A 17,492-nucleotide genomic window follows, 5' to 3' on the forward strand; every position below is an offset into this window, starting at 1 on the left:
CGTGGAAGATGGCCCAAATCCTTGGGCCCCTGCACCCATGTGAGAGACCCTGAAGAGGATCCTGGCTCCTGGCTACTGGCTTCGGATCGGCCCAGCTTTGGCCATTACTCCCATTTGGGGAGTGAACCAGCGGATGAGGGATATTACTCTAATATAGGACAAGTTTTATGCACAAAAATATCCATAACAGCACTAAATAAAGAGCATTACCTAAAAATGGTTATGAAAAGAAAAAAAAATTGGAAACACTAATTATCCAAGAGGGAAATAGTTACTACACAGGTACTTGAAAAAATATTATGGAGACATGAAAAATAAACTTTACTTCAAAGAACTGTTAAAACATGATATACTTCTGGGACCGGCTCCATTGGTACACTAGGTTAATCCTCTGCCTGTGGCGCCGGCATCCCATATGGGTGCCGGTTCTAGTCCCGGTTGCTCCTCTTCCAGTCCAGCTCTCTGCTCTGGCCCGGGAAGGCAGTGGAGGATGGCCCAAGTCCTTGGGCCCTGCACCCCATGGGAGACCAGGAGGAAGCACCTGGCTCCTGGCTTCAGAATGGCACAGTACGCGGCGGCCATTTGGGGAGTGAACCAATGGAAGGAAGACCTTTCTCTCTGTCTCTCTCTCTCTGTCTGTAACTCTACCTGTCAAATAAATAAATAAAATCTTTTAAAAAAATGATATACTCCTGTTATAATAGTAAGTGGTAAAAGCCAGACAAAATCATGTAAACACACACACACATACACACCTCTGATTGAAGTGTGGAAAGAAAGTGAAATGTTGACTGTGGTTGCATTTAGGCAATTAAAAACTGGGGCAGACATTTGGCATGGTGGTTGTTGCTGCTTGGGAAATCTGCATCTCATAGCACCACAAATCGCAGTGCCTGGTTTGAGTCCTAACTATTTGGCCTCTGATCCAGCATCCTGGTAATGTGCACCCTGGGAGACAGCAGACGATGGCTCAAGTACTTGAGTTCTGGGCTCCTGGCTTCAGCATGGCCCAATCCTGCCTGTTGCAGGTATTTGGGGAGTAAACCAGCAGACGGAAAAATCTCTCTCCTCTTCAAATAAAAAAAATTTTTAATTTGCAAATACATCTATTATACATTCTTTAGTTCTAAATTTATTTATATAGAGAAATAGATGAAATAGAGAAAGCAGTCTGCATGCTTTAAAAGCCTCAGAACAAAATAACACAGTGTTTCTTTAAAATATCTACACTGTGCCACATTACCTGGTTACAAAGGTATTGGCCCAGGCCAGGTCTGGCAGCAGCACTAAGGTATATAACAGGCTTCTTGTTATATAGCACATTGAATCCATCCACCACAAAGTCCTCATATCGAGAATGAATGGCCAGCCTACAGATCTTTGCAAGGCCTTCTCTTTCTTCTTCATGGAAATAAGCACAGCCATTCTCATACCTGTTAAAGAGACAATCACAGGTTAACATGCTCTTCTACCTGGCTAATCAGGGTTTTATACAGAAGCACTTCTTTTCTGCAGCTACAGATGCGTGTTTACAGGACGTGAAACACCTCATTTAGATGGCTGCCGACTCTCACAGCCAGGAGCTATGAAGGAGTTTTGGCAATGACACTGCATCCACACCCAACTCCACAAAGAATAGAAACTCTGAGAGCAAGCAGAGGATGGGCGTCCTCCAGAGAAGAAGCCTGAAAATCTCGGCTCTGGTTACTCCATGCACAGGCCAGCACTGGATAAGGCAAACCTAGTTCTTGGAGTTTCAGCTCTACAACACTCAAATAATCTGTCAAAAACACTAGCCAGGCTAATTTTACTTCTATAATTATTTACTTGGGGGTTTTTCATTCTTCACAATCTACTAGATGAGGAGGAAGAATTTCAATTATAGGCATTAGATTTTTATCAGAAAAGAAAACTTCTCCTTTGTAATAACATTAGGCAGACGTGTTCTCTCACTAGGCCAGGCTATTTCCCAACATCTGCAAATGAAGGTCTCTCAATTTGAATGCTTCAGTGTTAGGCAAACATTCCTTCTCCATGAAAGTTACAGCATAAACACAATACCACAGGTCTTGTTCCTCCTGCTGAATCCTTAATCTGTTATAATCCCTTAATAATGTCAAGACTATCACAGCATACAGAAAAGTTCCAATTTCATAACACACATTCATCTTCCCTACAAGTTTCTTTTCTACAAAAGCACAAACTAATGCTATCATTAGTTTTTAGAAATAATAGGGGTCGGTGTGTAGTGCAGCAGGTTAAGCCATAGCCTGCAGTGACAGCATCCCATATGGGTGCTGGTTCATGTCCCAGCTGCTCCACTTCCGATACAGCTCCTTACTAATCCACCTGGGAAAGCAGCGGAAGATGCCCCAAGTTCCTGGGCCCCAGCCACCAACATGGGAGACCTGGAAGAAGCTCCTGGCTCCTGACTTCGGCCTGGTCCATCCCTGGCAGTTGTGGCCATTTGGGGAGTGAACTAGCAGATGGAAGATCTCTCCCTGTCTCCTCCCACCCCCCAGCTCTGTAACACTGCCTTTCAAATAAATAAATCCTAAAAAAAAAAAACACAAAAACTACAACCACACCTCCCCAAAAACACTATGATAAAATGCATTTGATTCAGATTATTATTTTTTATTCTATTAGCATGTGCCAATTAGGACCCCCGGAAGCGCTTACACTAGCTCCTTACATTTAACCCATTATACCCACAAAAATCCCATGAAATAGGAATTAATGCCATCCCCACTTAAAAGATGATGAAACTGAGGCACAGAGTAGCCAAGGAAGCAACCCTTCTAAGAAGAGGCAAATCTGAATCCAGATATATCTCCCAAAAAAGGATCTCTCACATTCTATAACTAACATGTCTTTGTGGGAAACTAAAGTCTCGCAAGGTTGTTACCTGAAGATCCTGCATAGCCATAAGGTAGTATCTGAAAGTATTCTTGTTGTAAGTTTTCTCAGCTTTTCTTTGTCCAGAGTTGAAATATAAGCTCCCAGACTGTGCCCCAACAAAGCCATGTGCCCTTGTTCTCCAATATCCTGGATTCTGTTAATCAAAAATTAATTAGATTAAAAAAAGTATTAGAGTTGAAGCATGAAAAAGAAAACAGAACTAAGAACAGTAGTCCACAGAACTTTATGTTACACTCAAAATCAATTTACTGGCTCAGAAGGCAGAAATTCAGATAAATTTAGAAAATTCAATGCATATAAGGTATTGACAGCTTGGGGAGAAAAAATTTTAAAAATTCAAGACCCACAAAATAGACTTTCTTTTTACTGAAAAATCTATACTGTTCTTGAATAATCTCCTCTTAAAATAATTTTAAAATTAGATACCAACTTTAAGAGCCATAGAAAATAGAGACATTATAAAATTAGCAGAAACCAATTTTTTTTTTTTTTTTTTTTTTTTTGGACAGGCAGCGTGGACAGTGAGAGAGAGACAGAGAGAAAGGTCTTCCTTTGCCATTGGTTCACCCTCCAATGGCCAGCGCGACCGGTGCACTGTGCTGATCCAATGGCAGGAGCCAGGTACTTATCCTGGTCTCCCATGGGGTGCAGGGCCCAAGCATTCGGGCCATCCTCCACTGCACTCCCGGGCCACAGCAGAGAGCTGGCCTCCGGAAGAGGGGCAACCTGGACAGAATCCGGCGCCCCAACCGGGACTAGAACCCGGTGTGCCGGCACCGCAGGCGGAAGATTAGCCTATTGAGCCGCGGCGCCAGCCCAGCGAAACCAATTTTTAAAGAATTAGTAAAAATCATTTTTTTTGACAGCTAGTGAGAGAGAGAGAGACAGAGAAAGATCTTCCTTCCATTGATTCACCACCCAAACGGCTGCTACGGCCAGAGTTACACTGATCCGAAGCCCGGAGCTTCTTCCTGGTCTCCCACACGAGTGCAGGGGCCCAAGGACCTGGGCCATCCTCCACTGCCCCCCCGGGCCAGAGCAGAGAGCTGGACTGGAAGAGGAGCAACTGGGACTAGAACCCTGTGCTCACTCATATGGGATGCCGGCACCACAGGCGGAGGATTAACCAAGTGAGTCACGGCACGGGCCCCACTAAAAATAAATTTTCTGTTACTCATTAGAATAACACAGCAAAATCAATGGAAACTAGCTATTTTATAAGTAACTGAAAGAGATGGACTAATTTCACTTACAAAGAATAACTAAATAAGAAATGTTTACATCTGTTAACTGTTAACAGTGAGCAAAAGACTTAGAACTATATAGGATCACGGATAAAGGACAGACAGTTCATAGAAAGGGAAAATAAATAGGTCTTAAAACAGAAAAACAATTACATCATCTCTCACTTATCATTTATCAAAGATCCTTAAGTCTGATAATGCCCTTGCAGGCAAAGGTGTAGGAAAAGTACTCCTCTCATATATCACTGGTGGGAATGCTAACTGTTAACACCATGGAGGGAAATAACACCACCAGTGATCCAAACTACAACTGCAGGGCTGGCATTGTGGCCCAGTAGGTAAAGCTGCTGTCTGTGGTGCCAGGACTTCACATGGGCACCAGCTGAGTCTCGGCTGCTCCACTTCCAATACGGCTCCCTAATAATGTGCCTGAGAAAGAAGCAGAAGATGGCCCAAGTCCTTGGGCCCCTGCACCCACGTGGGAGACCTGAAAGAAGCTCCTGGCTCCTGGCTTTGGATCAGCCCAGCTCTGGCCACTGCAGGCGCTTGGAGAATGAACAAGCGGATAGAAGATCTCGTCATTCTAACTCTGCCTTTCAAATAAATAATTAATTAAGAAAAACCCTGCAACTGCACATACTACCTGACCCAGCAATCTCACTTTCAAGACAGTTTACCCTCTAGACACACTGGTCTCTACGGGAAATGACACACATCCAAAGTACTGGCTGCAGCAAGGTTTATAATGAGAAACATGAGCAAGAGACTAAACAACGTATGGTTCACCCATTCAAAGTAAAACTGAAGAGAAACAGGCAAAATAAAAAAAGAAAAGCAGCCCAGTGTTTGGGACAGCAGCTGAGATGCCCACATCCCAAGTCACAGTGCTTGGGTTTAGGTCCCTGACCGACTTTCAATTCCAGCTTCCTGGTGGGACACGCCCCTGGAGGCAGCAGGCAATGTCTAAAATGCTTGGATCTCTGCTACCCACGTGGGTGACTCGGACTGGATTCTCAGTCTACAGCTTTGGTTGATCCAGTCCCAGCTGTTGAGGGCATTTGTGGAGTGAACAAGCAGGTGGGAGGTCACTTTCTGTCTGTCTTCCTCCACATTTGAAATAAAAATTTTTTAAAAAGGGAGACAGAGGGGCTGGCGCCATGGCTTAGCAGGTAAAGCGACTGCCTATAGTGCTGGCATTCCATATGGGCACTGGTTTGCGTCCTGGCTACTCCACTTCTGATCCAGCTCTTTGCCATGGCCTGGGAAAGCAGCAGAAGATGGCCTAAGTCCTTGGGCCCCTGCACTCATGTGGAAGACTTGAAGAAACTCCTGGCTTCTGGCTTTGGATCGGTACAGCTCCAGCCATTGTGGCCATTTAGGGAGTGAATCAGTGGATAAAAGACCTAAATCTCTCTGCTTCTGCCTCTCTGTAACTTTGCCTTTCAAATAAATAAATAAATCTTTAAAAAAAAGAGAGAGAGAGAGAGACAGCACCTTATATACTGAACAGGCACTGAACTCCAAGTCACAAGTGAAAAAAACTGAGGTACAGAATATGTACACAGTATTTATGTACCTGAGGGGAGGGAAAGGATATTTTGCTTGTGTGTGTGTTTGTGTATATATATATAGACTATACACATACATAAAATATTTCTAGAATGCCAGAAAACTGGTAACACTGTCTCCAGGAAAGAGAACCAGGAGGCCAAGGTAGGAAAGAAAATTTCCTTTATACAATCTTTGTCATCTTCTGATTTGAGCCAGAACAATCTGTTACTCAAAAAAATTTAAATTTAAAAATATTAAAGAGAAGTGCAACTAAGTAAATAGAGGAATAAATAAAGACAATGGATGATTCACAGATAACTTGAGCTGCCACCACTCCATTCTGCAGCAGAAGCAGAAGCAACCAGAGAGAGAAAAGCACACAGCCCTTACTCTTCAGTCCTTTCACCAGTCCCTCCCCTAACACACAATATTACAAGACCTAAAGGATTTAACTTTAGTAAGTAATTTCCTTTTACAGATATATTAGCTAAAATACATAGTGTCTTTCTGAAAAGAAAAAATGAACATTATTTTAAGATCATATGTAATGCTAATAAAGTGCAGATTCTTTTAGGAGCAGCAGCCTGTCAGAAAACAATCACTATTAAGATCAAGAGTATGTGAACTGGGCCAGTGTTATGGCAAAGTGGGGAAAGCCAATTGCCTGCGACACCAGCATCCTGCCAGTTCAAGTCCTAGCTGCTCCATTTCTGATCCAGCTCCCTGCTAATGCACCAAGGAAAAGCAAGGAGGATGGCGCAAGTACTTGGGCCCCTGTGCCCATGTAGGAGATACGAATAAAGCTCCTGGCTTCTGCCTGGCTCAGCCCTGGCTGTTGCGGCTCCTTGGGAAATGAACCAGTAGATGGAAGACCGCTCTTTTTCAAATAAATAAAGAAATCTTAAAAAGAGAGAGAGAGAGCAAGAGAGCACTTGAGCTTTCAAATGGAAGCCAGCAAGTTGGTCTCCATTACCGAGCACTCTGGGGTTCTTCTTCTTCTTCTCCGTGCATCAGGGTCTGAACTAACTGAAGGATGCTCACCATATCCTGTCCACTGCAGAAGAAAAACAGTTAGCATACTGGTGGAAGGAGTAACCCCCTCCATCACTCTCCCACCATTTCTCTCATTCAAACTAGCTTTTGGCTAAAAAAAATACATTATTTTTAGTTGAGAAGCTGCAAGAAAAAGAACATATTTTTAAAAACAAACTTCAAATTCTAAACCAAATTCTTACTTGTGACTAATTCAATCTTCTACCCAAATAAGCTTGATTTGTCAAAACTTTACGAGTCAGGGCTGCCACAAGGGGTTATTAAGCCATAGCCAGCATCCAGTATAGAGTCCCTGACACTCTGCTTCCAATTCAGCTTCCTGCTAATTCACCTGGGAAGCAGCAGGCGATGGCTCAAGTTGGGCCCCTGGCACCCATGTGGGAGATCTGGATGGAGTTCCTGCCTCCTGGCTTTGGACCGACTCAAACCTGGCTGTTGCAGCCTTTTGGGGAGTGAACCAGTGGATGGAAAATTTCTGTCTATCCCTGTCACTCCTCCTTTAAAATGAATAAATCTGTAAAAAAATTTTTTCCAGTCTTACTCAAGCAGTATTTCTAAACTGGTTCATATGAATCTTGGAGCACAGGACAGAGGAGATTTAATAAGCAAGTTTTAAAAGCCAGAAATCCTTATAAGATGCCACAAGCTCAGAGAAGTACCATGAGTACTCTGTGCCACTGGTATACCTAGTTTTCCTCCATGTGCGAGTCTTGTCTGGACAAACAAGTCTTAAACATGCAATCCAACAAGTGTCATTTATTACCAGCTCTTCTCCAAGCTGGGACACTTGAGGTTGGCTTGGAATGTAAATCAGTTTACTTCTACCCAAGGTATGTTACTAAATGCTCATTGCATGAAGCAGAAACTTTGAGAACACAAATGGCTAAAACAGTAAGCTATGGCAAAGCAACTGTGACAAGTGTGATGTAAAAATATCATCCCTCCATTAGTGAGAGGATGACTAGTAACGTTTCTCTTAAAAACAAAACAAAACAAAAAAACACTGTCAAAACAATGTCTCAGAAACTCATCCTCCCCAAGGTGCTGACCGTCAAAGAACAGCGGCTCTGTCCCCTGAACACTGTAGAGATGAGGGCAGGCAGGGGCAGCGAGGCACAGCTGGGTGCTGGTCACGTGACAGTGAATAAGCTCTGGAGCCCACTGAGCCACTGCATTACAGAATGGTGAGGATGCAATCAGGGCAGGTAAAGCACACGCCCAGCCTCAAATGTTGGACATTAGCACTGCTGTGTGAATACTCCTGACCAGTGGCTTTACGGAGCTGCCAATCTTTAGTGAAACTTCTGTGCAATCAGGAGAACAAAGAAACCTTAAAGCCATTTGTCCCTTTCAGTAGAGCGGGGATGAAGAGACTTACAGGACTGGCTTCCCATTCTGAACCGTAGAAAGCATTTTACACCTAAAGGGCATTGAATCAGCAGCATTCAGGTTATAAGAAGGAGTGACTATTATAAAATATTAGTATCTGGGTGTGTTAGATGTGACATTTATTGGCACACCACGATCCCTCTTCCATGCCTTTCTTTTGCAAACTTGTACAATTTACGTTAAGGTCAAAGGACAATTTAAGGGAGTTGTACTATTTACCCATACGCAGTTTCCTGGCTATAAAAAAAAAAAGTTTGTCTCAGGGAAGCTGGGCTAGGACTTTAATTCCAGATTGACTAACATCCTGTGACAATTCCTGTCACCTATTTTCCTGACATTTTTCCCACAAGCTGAAACCACACAGACTTTTCAGATTTGATTAGGTGGCCAAAAAATAAATCATTCTGCCAATAACTAAAGACTGAACTTTGTATATTATAAAAATCATAAATTTCAGCAAATTATAATATCTCTCACAACAGCCCTTGTCTCGACTGTTGAGGAACAGTTTTTTTTCATACTATTTGTTGAACTCTTTACTTAGTATTGTTAACCATATGTGTATAAAATTAATAGAAAATAGATCTTAGTAAAAAATAAGAATGGCAATAGGAGAGGGAGGAGGTAGAGGGGTGGGAAGGCGGGTACAGTGGGAAGAATCACTATGTTCCTAAAGTTGTGCATATGAAATGCATGAAGTTTGTATTTCTTTAATAAAAGGTTTCTGGGGGGAAAAAAGAATATGCAAGATTCTTCTTCTGAGAGTGCTCCACCCACCTTATCTTTTCTCAATAAAGGGTTTCAGTGAAAAAAAAAAATCTCTCTCACAATAAAACTCTACCAAACAGATTACAGGTTTCAAGGATAAACTAAGTATGAAACTCCCATTGTAATTATCAACACCTGCATCACCTGTGTGTTATGAGGTTGTATTAAATTCTGAACGGGACAGGGCGAGAAGCTACCTGGCTAGGCAGTATCACCAACAGTACTGGCATGTCAGGTGTCCAACAGCACAGTGCACATAACTCTACTTAAATGTGCTCTCTGCTCATTAAAACTGAAACTGTAAATCAACAATGGTAAAATCTTGGTTTAAGAAAAACTTCCACCCTCACTAAAGAAACGGATTTTCACTGTTACCTACCTGCCCGGGAGTGGCCCTGGAATATCCTCTGATACAAGCTTCTTTCCATTTTCATCATCTGTTCTTCTAATGTAAAGCAAAGAAGGAACTGTTTATTTTATCTTAGCAAACTTCTAACATTTAAACATGTCCACGTTGCCTGTCTTCAAACACATCTACCATCTGCCTCCCCCCCAGTTTTGGGTATAGTCTGAATTTCATGAAAAGAAAGGAACATGAAGGAAAAAAAAATCCAAAAAACAAAACCAACTCATTTCTTGGTCAGTTGATGCTCTGCGTGACCTGAATCTATAATAAGTATTTATAGGTTCAAATCAATATGTTAAGTAAATAAAACTCATAATAAAACTGAAAATTACAAGTCCTTCCCCTCAATTTCAAAATCCTTTAATTACAGAGTACCTTCTCCCCAAGATAAACACCGACTTTAAAGTCAGCCAGGCTGTTGACATTTCAAAGCCAAGAGGTGTTTCCAGCAGAAGGAAGTCGAGCCCTGAGTCTCCCCAGCAGGTCGGACACGTCTCACAAGCTTGCCTCTGCCCTGTTTGCTCACCTCTGACTGTCCTCTAGCATCTTCATGGCTTCCTTCAGGTTCTTCCCCATTTCAGCTAACGTGGGGTCTGCTATCTAGGAAACACACCAAAAGGCTGAATTTTAATAATACTCTACCACGTTTGCAACATATTTCATCCACAAAAGGTAAATGCAAGTCCATTTTCTTTTGGATTTATTATAAAGCACACACAACTTAAACACTTCCAACAATACAAAAGTTTAACATAAAATAGGCCAGTGTTGTGGCACAGTGGGTTGAACTGTACTTGGCCAGCATCCCATACTGGAGCACTGGTCTGAGTTCCAGCTGCATTGCTAATGCACACGGGGAAACAGCTTCCATGCCAACTATGTGGGAGACCCAGATAAGAGTTCCAGGCTCCTGGCTTCCGTTTGGCCCAGCCCTGGCCGTTGCAGTCATTTCGGGGAACAAACCAGTGGATGGAAGGTCTCTGTCACTCTGCCTTTAAATAAAAACAAATTTTCAAAAAAAGAAAATAAACGTTCTACAATTCCACACTCAAGGGAAGCCGCTTTGAAGTATGACATATCCATTTCCAAATTTCCATCTTATTCATGTACTCTGCGACTTGCTTTTTCCCACCGCAAACACAGTACTATGTCAGTGTGCCCATTTCACCTTCTATGGACATATCATAGCTTATTTAACTAGTTACAAACTAATGGAACCTCTGGGTCATTCCAGTTTGTTGCCATCAGAAGCAAGGTCCAGAAAAGTGTGGGTATTATATTGTTTTACCTCTGCAGTAGATTGAAAAGGCAACCTTTCCCAAAAAAGATCCTAACCCTAGGACCTGCGAATGTTTTCTTATATGGCAGAGCCCTCATAGATGCGATTAAGAGATGGTGAGATTACTCTGATTTATTCACATGAGTCCAAAACGGTCATCACTCATATCCTTAAGACAGAGAGGCCGAGGGACACCCTCCCCACACACACCCAGGAAGGCAGAGTAGATGCTGACTTTGAATAATGAGTGATGTGGCCACACGCTGAGGAACGTCAGCAGACCCAGAGGCCGGAACAGGCAAGGAGGGACTCTCTCCTAGAGACTCTGGAACACAGCCTTAACTCCAATCCAATGTCAACATCGTCATTTCAGCCCAGTGACTCTGACTCCAGATTTCTGGCACCCAGAACTGGGAGAGAATACACTTCCACTGTGTTAAGCCACCCACTTTGGGATCATTTGTTACAGCAGCCAGAGGAAACTAACATACTCATCAATCTGTCAGTGCTGTTACAGAGAGAGCATCCATCTGGAGGAAGCTGGTGATAGCTCCCTCGAGAGGGTGGATCTGGGAAGATGGACATAGCACTCGAAGACAGGGGTGGGGGGTCTTTTAAGTTCATATCCTTTTGTTCCTTTTGGATTTTAGTACAATGTGTACATTTACCTCCTATCCAAAAAGTAAATGAAACCAAGATTTAAAAAATCTTGCAGAATTAAAGCATAATACTTTCAATTTTATTTCTTTCTCCTTAATTTCTGCAGTGATTTTTAGGGAACAAATCCTGTTGCCTTTAATCTCTATATGGTATGAGTTGTGCTATAAAAAGCTGCAGAAACTTTTATTTCCATCTGTTCAAGTGTACTGCTTGCTTGAAGAAGGTTCCGTGTTTTCTCTCTTCTTTATATTGCCTATTGTACCAATATCTCCTATGGAACAGGTGTGCAACAAGTTTGTATAACATAGTATTACATTACCTAATCAATTTGTTAAATTCTACTCAAGGGACAGGCACCCTGGTGCAATAGGTTAATCCTCCACCTGTGATGCCGGCATCCCATACAGGCACCAGTTCTAGTCCTGGCTGTTCCTCTTCCAATCCAGCTCTCTGCTGTGGCCTGGGAAAGCAGAAGATGGCCTTGGTTCTTGGGCCCCTGCACCCACACTGGAGACCAGGAAGAAGCACCTGGCTCCTGGCTTCAGATAGGTGCAGTTCCGGCCGTTGCGGCCATTTGGGGAGTGAACCAACGGACAGAAGACCTTTCTCTGTTTTTCCCTCTCACTATAACTCTACCTCTCAAATAAATAAATTAAATCTTAAAAAAAAAAAGAAATTCTACTCAATTTATCAATATAAGAATAAGAATCTGAAAATGCTTAATTCTAGAAGGGACCTTAGAGATCAAGCCCAGGGATCTTGCAGCTGTGTTTTATCTGAGCCTTAAAACCACTAGGAGCAACTCTGGGGAAGGATTGCGGCTTCTAGCTCCCCTCCTCCCATTAAGTAACTCAGTTCTGTTTGATATAGAGAGTTATATATATAATTTTCTTTGTTTTATATACAGCTATATATATGTATAACATTTTTGTTTTATATAATTATATATATATATATAAAAGTTTCATCAAGAAACAGAAACCATGAAATAGCATGACAACTCCTGATTCTAGTCTTACATTTTAGAGGAGGGGAACCAAGACTCAGAGAGGTAAAGCAACTTGCCTGTGGTCATGGAGCTAACAAACGACGGCACCGTGCTAGAACCCTGAGTCCCTGGCTCCTGTTTAAAGACTCTTACATCACACTGATGCCCAAGAGGGCTCACAAAGTAATCAGGCAGCTTCATGACAGGTGTTTTCAATAAAACTCATAACTTAAATGTAAACCCCAAGATAGATTAGAAAGCAATCTAAAGAGGTCTCTGTGTTCTCAGCGATAAGAGTAGGAAGAACAGATAGTGATCAAGAGAATTTATCTCAGCTCCTAGTTCTGGTCATATGTCTTATTATCCTCACTTCCTGTGATACACCAATGTGTCCACTGCTATCTGGCTCAATGAAAAGATAAACAATTTTGCTTGATAATTCATACCTCCACACTTGATGCTGTTAACACCTGCCATGTCTGAACATCTTTGTGCCTTTTATCTCTAGCTATCCATTTAATCACAACTCAAAATTGCCAAGAAATCTTTATGGAAAAAATAATTTGCACTGCTTCACATCTCCTTTATGATATCAATACTTTTTCTAGTGACACAGTGAGTTTAAGCTACCACCTGTAGCACCAGCATCCCATATGGTGCCAGTGCAAGTCCTAACTGCTCCACTTCCGATCCAGCTCTCTGCTATGGCCTGGGAAAGCAGCAGAGGATGATCCAAGTGCTTGGGCCCCTGCACCCGTGTGGGAGACCCAGAAGAAGCTCCTGGCTTTGGCACGGCCCAGCCCCAGGTGTTGCGGCCATATGGGGAATGAACCAGCAGGTGGAAAGATGGAAGACCTCTTTCTCTGTCTCCCTGTCTCTCTCCCTCCCTGGCTCCCTCCCTCCCTCTAACTCTGCCTTTCAAATAAATAAAATAGATCTTTAAAAAAATGTTTTTTCTAAACCAAAAATCCAGGTTTTTCTAATAGAAAGTTTTATTTATGGGCATACTGGGACAGAACCTTTGAAGCTGTGAGCCATTCTGACAAGCAACTGTCATTTATTACGATACCACCCATCCTTTTCTGTGAACTGTTTTATGCATGGTTTTTCCAGTATAGATATGTTTCCTGAAGACAAGGATTAAGAGTTCTATTAACTGGCCGGCGCCGTGGCTCACTAGGCTAATCCTCCGCCTTGCGGCGCCGGCACACCAGGTTCTAGTCCCGGTCGGGGCGCCGGATTCTGTCCCAGTTGCCCCTCTTCCAGGCCAGCTCTCTGCTGTGGCCAGGGAGTGCAGTGGAGGATGGCCCAAGTACTTGGGCCCTGCACCCCATGGGAGACCAGGAGAAGCACCTGGCTCCTGCCATCAGATCAGCGCGGTGCGCCGGCTGCAGCGCGCCAGCCGTGGTGGCCATTGGAGGGTGAACCAACGGCAAAAGGAAGACCTTTCTCTCTGTCTCTCTCACTATCCACTCTGCCTGTCAAAAAAAAAAAAAAAAAAAAAAAAAAAAAGAAAGAAAGAGTTCTATTAACTGTGACTTCCGGCCCAGCACTGTGGCACAGCAGGTTAAGCTGCTGCCTACAATGCTAGCATCTCATATCAGAGTGCTGATTCAAATTCTGGATATTCCAACTTCAGATCTGACTTCCTGCTAGTGCACCTGGGAAACTGGCAGAGGAGGGCCAAGTACCTAGACTCCTGCCACCCACACAAGACCCAGATGGAATTCCTGGCTCCAGGCTTCGATCTGGTCCAACCTCAACCTTCATGCCCATTCAGGGAGTGAACCAGCTGATGATTCACTTCCTCTTCTGTCTCTGTTACTCTGCCTTTAAAGTGCATAAAATAAATCTTTTTTAAAAAACTGTCTGATTTCTCATACAGGACCAAGGGTCTGAAGTTAGCCAATTTTCAGATTACTATTTACCCAAGAAAAGGGGCATGCCAGACTGGATATTAACAGATTGCCTCTAAGTGCACCACATCAATTTTTCTTATAGATTGGGACAAAGTTTTTCAGTTGAGAAAAGACAAAACAGTTGACTCAGTTTAGAAACCACTTTGAATGAACAACACAAATTTTTAAAGATTTATTTTATTTATTGGAAAGATAGAGTTACACATAGAGAAAAGGAGAAACAGAGAGAGGTTTTCCATCCACTGGTTCACTCCCCAATTGGGTGGAATAGCTGGATTCACCGATCAAAGCCAGGAGCCAGGAGCTTCTTCAGGGTTTCCCACGCAGGTGCAGGGACCCAAGGACTTGGGCCATCTTTTAGTGCTTTCCTAGGCCATAGCAGAGGGCTGGATCGGAAGTGGTGGAACAGCCGGGGCTCAAAGCAGCGCCCATATGGGATGCCAGCACTACAGGCAGCGGTTTTACCCACTATGCCACAGCACCAGCCCCAATACCAATTTGTAAACACTAGAATCTCATGTAATGACAGGAGGCCACTGCAGCTTCATAACCCCCCAACCCGCTCTGAGCCTCTCTGAGCAACACTCCTTGAGAGCACTGGCTTACATTTAAGTGGTTCTCCTTCCTACTCTTTTATGGGGGTGAGCCAAGTGCTGGAGGTCCTGGGCAGGGAAAGTAGCACCTATAAATCTGGATAAATGTGAATATGATATGACTCCAATGCTGTAGACACTCACACACTAGTTGCATTAATTGGATAATCCAAAATACAGTGTTATTCAGTTGCAGGATAATCTGTGTACTATGCACTAAGCCAAAAATGCTCTAAGAAAAGTTATACATTTATTAACTGGTTCCTTAAAACTGTACGTACATAAGCTTCTACTGAAGGTAATCACTACTTTCTTAATCATTCATATCCTCAGTATATGTGATAGTGCTAGACAATGATGCTGTGTGATCAATATTAATAAACACAGCAGAGCACAGCCAGATACAAACCTAAGTGAAGAATTAATTGTTTTCACGATGTCTATTATTCAATATACAGAAGGAGACTGTTTTATGATACTGAGAGGGAAAAAACAGCATTCTTAAGAAGAATGTCTTAATTTCTGCAGCCCTTAAAATGGAGCATAGAGTATGGAGCAGAGTAAGTGTTCAGTAAGATTTAGGAATCCTAGAAATCACTAACACCAGGTTGCTTACTATATTACAAGCATTATGCTTTACACACATTGCTTCCTGACTAACCCAAGATCACAGTCAGAATGCTTTACAGTGAGCATTCGGTCTTCGCGAGTCTATAACTAGCACTCCTAACTACTAGGCACTCCTGCTTCTCAATATTTTTTTTAAATTTGACAGAGTAAGACAGTGAGAGAGAGAGACTGAGAGAAAGGTCTTCCCTCAGTTGGTTCACCCCCCAAATGGCAACCACAGCCAGAGCTACACCGATCCAAAGCCAGGAACCAGGTGCCTCTTCCTGGTCTCCCATGTGGGTGCAGGGCCCAAGCACTTGGGCCATCCTCCACTGCACTCCCGGGCCACAGCAGAGCTGGACTGGAAAAGGAGCAACCAGGACTAGAACCTGGCACCCATATGGGATGCCGGCACCGCAGGCGGAGGATTAACCAAGTGAGCCACAGCACCAGCCCCTCTCCCACCCCCCACCGCTTCTCAATTTTAATCAAGTAAGTATATGAAGCAATTCATACTTTGAAAAAACTCTATTCTCAAAAATCATAACAAGTACTAGGTTTAGGGGCCAATATTGTGGAGCAAGCCACCACCTCCCAGCTACTCTGCTTCTGATCCACCTTCCTGCTAAGGTGCCTGGGAAGGCAGCAGAAGATGGCCTTTGGGCCTCTGCCATCCATGTGGGAGACTTGGAGTTTCTGGCTCCTGACTTTGACCTAGCCCAGATCTGACTGTTTCAGCCAGTTGGGGAGTGAACCAGTCGACTGAACAATCTCTCTCCCTCTCTCTCTGTAACTCTGCCTTTCAAATAAATAAATAAAATAAATCTTCAAAAAAAAAAAAAAAAAAAAGGAACTAAGGATTCATTTTAAAGATAACACTGCTAAATGTTTGCACGCAGAAAAACAGTCTCTCCCTACAGTAACACTTCTATTTTATAACAGCCTCAACTGTCCTTATCATCCAAACTGGAGCAGTTTTAAAAGTGAAAGGGGTTACTATTAATAATTAAACCAGGGCAGGCCGGCGCCGCGGCTCACTAGGCTAATCCTCCACCTAGCGGCGCCGGCACACCGGGTTCTAGTCCCGGTTGGGGCGCCGGATTCTGTCCCGGTTGCCCCTCTTCCAGGCCAGCTCTCTGCTGTGGCCAGAGAGTGCAGTGGAGGATGGCCCAGGTGCTTGGGCCCTGCACCCCATGGGAGACCAGGAAAAGCACCTGGCTCCTGGCTCCTGCCATCGGATCAGCGCGGTGCGCCGGCCGCAGCGCGCCGGCCGCGGCGGCCATTGGAGGGTGAACCAACGGCAAAGGAAGACCTTTCTCTCTGTCTCTCTCTCTCTCACTGTCCACTCTGCCTGTCAAAAAAAATATAAAAAAATAAAAATAAATAAATAAATAAAAAAAAAAAACCAGGGCAAAAAGTACAAACTGGGATAATCTGTGCAAAAAGTTATCCTACCCTTAACTAACATGTTTACTTCGGATCTTAAACCATTATTCCAGGTACTAGTGCTGTGGCATAGTGGGTAAAGCCACTGCCTGCAGCACCGACATCCCATATAGGCACTGGTTCGAGTCCCAGCTGCTCTAGTTCCAACCCAGCTCTCTGCCATGGACTGAGAAAGCAGTGGAAGATGGCCCAAGTCTTTGGGCCCCTGCACCCACATGGGAGACCCAGAAAAAGCTCCTGGCTCCTGGCTTCAGATCGGCCCAGCTCTGGTAATTGCAGCCATTTGGGGAGTGAATCAGTGGATAGAAGACGTCTATTTCTCTCTCTGCCTCTGCCTCTCTGTAACACAGCCTTTCAAATAAATAAATACATCTTATTAAAAAACAAACATTATTCCACCTAGCAAAGACCAGGAAATTTCTGTGATGGTGGTTGTTTATGGGTTATAAAACATTATTTGAAGTAGTACACCTGCAGTGCAGGTGTCACCCACTCATCAATCTCAATACTCAAAGGTCACACAGAACTGTTACAAGAGATTTCTTTTTCCTACCTATAAACATATCTGAATGTACTTTCCTTTACTTAAATCAGGAGTAAAATGACCTTATTAAAAATCTGGGGCTTATTTGAAATAATTTCAGGAAAAAAGGACCCTTTATTAA

General features: G+C 43.3%; 1 protein-coding gene across 3 annotated transcripts in view; it reads right to left on the reverse strand.

Annotated features, from left to right (window-relative positions):
* Positions 1–17,492, reverse strand: part of PDXDC1 (pyridoxal dependent decarboxylase domain containing 1) — a 62,456-nt gene that overhangs the window by 31,438 nt on the left and 13,526 nt on the right. For 2 of the 3 annotated variants that reach the window (XM_017342500.3, XM_017342499.3), the window contains exons 2-6: positions 9,860–9,933; positions 9,307–9,372; positions 6,691–6,771; positions 2,909–3,055; positions 1,244–1,433 (exon numbers count right to left, since the gene is read on the reverse strand). In XM_017342500.3, the coding sequence (XP_017197989.1) occupies positions 1,244–1,433; positions 2,909–3,055; positions 6,691–6,771; positions 9,307–9,372; positions 9,860–9,933 (558 nt within the window). The remainder of the gene's footprint in view (positions 1–1,243; positions 1,434–2,908; positions 3,056–6,690; positions 6,772–9,306; positions 9,373–9,859; positions 9,934–17,492) is intronic. The other variant, XM_008257801.4, reaches the window with a different exon arrangement.

Source organism: Oryctolagus cuniculus, chromosome 19 (assembly GCF_964237555.1).
Source record: "Oryctolagus cuniculus chromosome 19, mOryCun1.1, whole genome shotgun sequence".
NCBI classification, from domain to species: domain Eukaryota; kingdom Metazoa; phylum Chordata; class Mammalia; order Lagomorpha; family Leporidae; genus Oryctolagus; species Oryctolagus cuniculus.